General features: G+C 47.0%; 1 protein-coding gene across 1 annotated transcript; it reads right to left on the bottom strand.

Moving 5' to 3' along the window:
• Window positions 1-93: 93 nt before the first annotated feature.
• On the bottom strand, window positions 94-5,672 carry LOC121939449 (mediator of RNA polymerase II transcription subunit 15-like). Its single transcript, XM_042482471.1, has 9 exons — window positions 5,508-5,672; window positions 5,056-5,174; window positions 4,852-4,979; window positions 4,042-4,176; window positions 3,585-3,648; window positions 3,422-3,488; window positions 1,594-1,751; window positions 452-618; window positions 94-365 (listed from the first exon to the last, which is right to left on the bottom strand). Exons 1-9 carry the CDS (start codon window positions 5,640-5,642, stop codon window positions 211-213), a joined length of 1,128 nt encoding a protein of 375 aa, XP_042338405.1. The 5' UTR covers window positions 5,643-5,672; the 3' UTR covers window positions 94-210.
• Window positions 5,673-6,133: the final 461 nt, after the last annotated feature.

Below are 6,133 nucleotides of genomic sequence, written 5' to 3' on the forward strand. Positions count from 1 at the left end.
TTTTTTTTTCTTCAATTTCTATTTTAGTTTTAAAGATTTTTAAAGTTTGACAAGAAAAAAACATTTTTTTCTTTAAACATTTCGGGCCACATTTCATTTCTTTACAAAATTTTGGTGATTTTTTTAAATGAGGAAATATTTGCAAATCTCAGGACTTTTCCTGGTTTTCATGACCGTAGGAACCTGACAAATGCACCTCTGCCGAGCCTTTCACTGTGTGGAGAACAATCTGTGGATAAAAGCTGGAAATGGCGAAGTTGCCTCACCATACTGGTCCCCGTCGTCGGCCCAGTACGGACTCTGATCGGGATAATCGGCAGGAACGCTGAGCTGCAGCGGAGGAACGCTGGGCAGGTTTTTATCATCTGACGAGAGAACAAACGGCGGTTAGACAATCGTCTGCTCGGCTCTGACCTTCAGCCCGACCTTCGGCTCTCCGAGTCCGTCTCACCCAGTTTGCAGACGAGGTGCACGGTGCCGTTGTTGCTGCAGAACGAAGGATCCAGGTTGACGAGGAACTTGACGTCGAGGCGCGCCACCTCGCCCTGCAGGATGTTGGGGATGGTCTGCCGCTCGTCCTCCTCGTGTTTGCGCTTCCTCCCGGAGACGTTGGGGCCCCTGAGGACCAGAAACACAGCCGAGGATCAGTGATTCGCACGTTTTTCAGCTGCAGCTTCAGCCGAGATTTAAACTCACTGAGAGACTTTTTAAAAATCACTTTGAAGTGTTTTTTTTCTTTTACTTCTTTTTGTGCTCATTTCCTGCATTTTTTTCTTTTGTGAAGCTGAAGCAGTTTTTAGTTTTATCTCCTTTCAGGAGCATTTTTAGGATTTGAGGACACTGAGGGCTTAGTCCAAACCTCTGTCAGGAAAAAAAAGAAATCATGCCTTCCAAAAACGCTGGCCTGCAGGTCTGGAAGGCGTTATTTTTTCATCCAAGATTTTTGGCAATTTATTTTTCCTTTAAAAATGTTGGTGTTTTTTTCTGACATAACATTTTTGCTGCTTTTCTATTTTTTGTTTACATTTTTTTTGGTTGATTTTAATGACAATATGCTTTCCAAAAACGCTGCAGGTCTGGGAGGTGGGTGTGTTCTTTAAAAAAATTTGGCAATTTTTTTGGCGATTTTTTGTCCTTTAAAACCTTTTTTTAATTTTTTTTTTTCTGTTAGAACTTCTGGGCGTTTTTTTATTCTTTAAAACTTTTTAAAAATATAACCTGTCTTTCACTGTGCTGATATTTAGTTGTTGTATTATTAGGACATAATTATTAGTTGATGTATATCAGTTAGTTGTATTGATGAAAAAACCCTGTGATGATTTTTTTATTTAAAAATAGGTTTAATTTCCGTTTTCTTTTTTTCTCTAATTTGAAACATACCTTCAAAACCCACGGGCTCGCCAAAATAAAAATGCCCCAAATTTATCACAGCTAGAAACTGAAGAAACAGAAAATATTGCTGGATTTTCAAACTTCTGAATGTCCCTGAACACACGTCTCTAAGGACACAGTGTCCACTCTGGAGACGGTCTCCTGTGTGTTTTTGGTGACCTGAACCTTTAAATGTGCTCTGACTGCAGAGGAGAGACGTACGTGATGGGGGGTCCGTGGATGGCGGTCATGGCGGGGGCGAAGGTCCGGTACAGAGAGTGGTTGAAGACCGGAGAGCGGATGTTGGCCATGACGGCGTCCAGCAGGGGCTGACACAGATACTGCTGCTTGGTGGCCACCGGGGGGGGAGGGGGCGTCGGCTGAAACCACAGAGACAAATTCAGATTTTATAAACGGAGATTGAGACGTTACGGCGTTTGAAATCGGGCGTTTACTGGCACTTCTTCCTCCCTCATACTTTATCACATTTTCCTTCTCGGGGTAAAAAAAAAACTGATTTTATCTTCAGTGGTTCATGTCCAGCTCGAACAGGCGAAAACAAGGCCCGTCTCACACAGCAGCACGTCAGCAGCACGTCAGCAACACGTCAGCAGAGCGTCAGCAACATGTCAGCAGCACGTCAGCAACACGTCAGCAACACGTCAGCAACACGTCAGCAGAGCGTCAGCAGCACGTCAGCAGCACGTCAGCAGAGCATCAGCAGCACGTCAGCAGCACGTCAGCAGCACGTCAGCAGAGCATCAGCAGCACGTCAGCAGAGCGTCAGCAGCACGTCAGCAGAGCGTCAGCAGTACGTCAGCAGAGCGTCAGCAGAGCATCAGCAGCACGTCAGCAGAGCATCAGCAGCACATCAGCAGAGCGTCAGCAACACGTCAGCAGAGCGCTGAAAGTGTTTTTTTATTTCGGCGCCCATGTTAACAAGTTAAAGCATTTACACTGTCCGCCTGCGCAGCGCTTCTCAGCTGCGGCACATCAAGAGAAACGGTGGCTGATTTTGTCTGCATGCTGCGCGTGTTTGTTTCAGACAGAGTGAAAATGGTGTTTTTATATTGACTCTATACTACTTTTTACTGCAGTTTAAAGTCTCTCTGTCACAGAGAAGTACACAAATACAAAGACGTCTGTTTTACTCCAACTTCCCTGCTTCTGTTTCAAAATAAAAGCCCCCTGACAGTGGCTCTGTGGACAGAATCCCAGCAGTTGCTGACAAGGCATTTTATTTTGAAACATTTGCAGGACCGTGTTGTTGACAATGCAGGAGCTGCACGACTTCATAAATGAGAGGAATTTGTGCTTATAAATGTGGAAATACAGAAGTCATAGCAGCGGCTGCAGTCACACGCTGCTGACGCGTGCCGTGTGAAACGGGCCTAAAAGACGACGCGAGCAGAGCTGAGCAGATAATCAGGACACAGAAACAGCTGAGAGGCAGCGAGGGGAAGCATTTGGAGTTCAAACTTTAAAAAGTTACGTTTGAATTTGTTTGAAGTGGAGTTGCAAAAGGTCGTTACATTTCCGAAACATTTCTGCAACAAGTCAAGCTCAGCAGTTTCTTTCAATATAAAAGTCCTCTAAACAAAGACTTCCCTCTCAAAATGACCCTCAAATCTTCCACAAACCTTCAACTGCCGACTCTGTGATTCTGTGACAGGAAATCACTCCACTGATCAACCGATGAATGTTGAATATTTGTAAACTGTGAATGATTTATGAATTCTTCTTAATGGTTTGTTATTACGCATATTTATTTATTTTTCTTCTTTGTCTCTCCCAGTTTAATTCAATTTGCTTTACTGGCATGAATGTTTGTAAAACAATATTGCCGAAGCCTCAGATACGATTAAGTGACGATGTAAATTATGTATATAAATAGCCTTTGTTAAAAAAAAGGAAAGTAAGAATAGTAGAAAAATTTAAATCAAATTAAAAAAAAGAATTCCTCCTGTGAAAAGGTGATAGTTGTATGTCCGACTGACCAGCGAGACACCGGTCAAAAACCACAGAGGCAGAATCAGAGTCGTGTCCTCACCACGGCCATGTCGTTCTTCAGCTTCTCCAGAGCGATTTCACACTTCTGCAGCGTCTTCAGAGGACACCTGCGGGTCAGGGACAGACACACAGACGGACAGATGGACGAGGTGAGGGACATGCGGCAGTGAGCTGGTGGGGGGACGTCAGTGATCGGCTGTTACCTGGTGTTTGGGTCAGTCAGGATGTTCAGCAGACTCTTCATCTTACTCAGGTCCTTCTTTCTGTCTGTCAACACAAACAACAAAAACCACCAAGTCAAACCTCCGCAGGTCGGTTTGAGTTTTCTCAAAAACGCAACAGGCAGCTTAACAGGACAGAGCCCCCAAAAATACAGTTTCTGTCCACACTGAACGTCTCTACAATCAGCTCAGACTCAAGGTGGGCGCCTCAGGTCCTGCAGTGATGGCTAAAGACATGTCACCATGACCTTTGACCTTTGACCACCAGATTCTAATCAGTTCAGTCTGAGTGAACGTTTGTGCCAAAGTTGAAGAATTTCCCTCCAGGCGTTCTTGAGATAAGAAGAATGTGTTGGACAGATAAAGACCGAAAAAAGAGCTGGAAATTTGAAAATAAATAAATAACTAAATATTCGTGTTTGGAGCCGTGAGCACGGACCTTCGTTCTTGTCGATCTTGTTGATCATCCTCCGCAGAGGCTCGATGTATTTGGAGAGCTGTTTGAGTTTCTCCATGTACTGCTGGTCCTCCAGAGACGTGGCTCCTGCTGGACTCATCACCGAGCTGGGGTTACCTGCAGGACAGGAGAGGACAGGAGAGGACAGGTGAGGACGGGAGAGGACGGGAGAGGACAGGTGAGGACGGGAGAGGACGGGAGAAGACAGGAGAAGACAGGTGAGGATGGGAGAGGACGGGAGAGGACAGGTGAGGACGGGACAGGATGGGAGAGGATGGGAGAGGACGGGAGAGGACGGGTGAGGATGGGAGAGGACGGGAGAGGACGGGAGAGGACGGGAGAGGACGGGTGAGGACGGGTGAGGACGGGAGAGGACAGGTGAGGACGGGAGAGGACAGGTTTACATTTTGGAACATGTTTCCACTCGGCGTATTTTGTATTTGCAGTTTTGATTTGTGCGGTCTGAGGGTAAATGGAAACCCGCCTGCTGACACAGAGCGGCCTCCTCCAGGAGGAGCTCGCACCAGAAAGAGGAGCGAGCAATAAATCACATAGACTCCACGTATCAAAATAAAAGCACCAGCACTTTGATTTATCTAATTATAACAAAACTTTATTTAACTTTATACTTAAACATTGAGCTTTATCATAGCAGTACTAAATGTGACTTTACTATGACAGTACGCTATTTAACTTTATACTTTAACATTAGAACCGTATTTTATTGAGTTTTATTGTGGCAGGACTTTATGTAACTGGTTCAGCATTTCCTGTTGATGAAAGCGTGTGCACCTGGAGTGTTAAGCGGCCCGGGAGAGGGGACGCCATAGTTCTGGGGGGTGCGGGCGTTTGCGGGACTCTGCGAGGGCTGAGGGGACGGGCTGGGCTGGAACCCCCCGGGAGACGGCGTGGGACCGGAGCTGGAGACAGGAAGTAGATTTAGAAGCAGCGTCACAGTGAGCGGTCGGTGTGGGCGTAGTTAACACCTGGGCGTACCTGGCTGAGTTGGGCTGTGAGGTTGGGGGCTGAGGGGACGGTTGGGGGGGGGGGGGCATCGACTGCGGCGTCTGCACCTGCACAGGTGAGGGCGATGACATCATTGAATGCTGCTGGACCTGCGGAGGACAGCGATTGGACAAAAACAGAATCAGCCATAATCGTACATAAATGCATTTAACCCTTTAGGCTCCACTTCACTTTACAAACGTGAGACCAAGAAAAGCAGAAAATTCTCATCTTAAAGAACCTGAATCATCTTTTTTTGTGTTTTGCTTGAAAAAGTATTAAATGACTAGATTCTCTGTTGCAGATCTTTTATTTCACTCGACTTAAACAGTTTTTACACTCAAATCCTGCATCCTCGTGTCTGACTGACGCGCAGCTCTGCAGCGTTTGTGATGAACTTGAAGCATGGGGAGGGGTCAGAGGTCACGCCGGGTCAGAAATACCTGCTGTGTCATTGGCTGTCCTCCCACCGCAGCAGCGGCGGCGGCGGCGGCGGCGGCAGCTGCAGCAGCGGCGGCGTTTGGAGGCGGGATGGAGGGATTGAGCGGCGCTCGAGGCAGCCGGGGAGGAATCTGCATCCCGGGGCGGACCAGCTTCAGAGGACAGGGACAGCAGAGACAGACGACAGAGACGAGAGGACAGGTGAGCACAGAGCAGGCACACATGCACCGCAGAACGTACGCACACGCACGCACGCACGCGCGCGCGCACGCACACACACACACACACACACACCACTGTCTTTCTGTACCCATGATGGACTACGAGCTCTCTGCCTCTCACCTTCCTCTCTCTTCATTGGACGAGTGTTATATGCACAGTTCCCACACATTTTCAAAGACAAAATTTCAAAAACTTTTCTCGGACTTTTCAAGGATCCATAACTTTCCAGTACCTTCAGCCTGAAGAGCCGTCCACAAAAACATTAACTATAAAAACAGACTTTTATAAATCCTTCCAGCTCAAGTGGATGGCAGAGCCCACACTACAACTATGAAGCCTGAGACATCAGCCTGAGACATCAGCCTGAGACATGCAGCCTGAGACATGCAGCCTGAGACATGCAGCC

This window comes from Plectropomus leopardus, unplaced genomic scaffold (assembly GCF_008729295.1).
Source record: "Plectropomus leopardus isolate mb unplaced genomic scaffold, YSFRI_Pleo_2.0 unplaced_scaffold4855, whole genome shotgun sequence".
NCBI lineage: Eukaryota > Metazoa > Chordata > Actinopteri > Perciformes > Serranidae > Plectropomus > Plectropomus leopardus.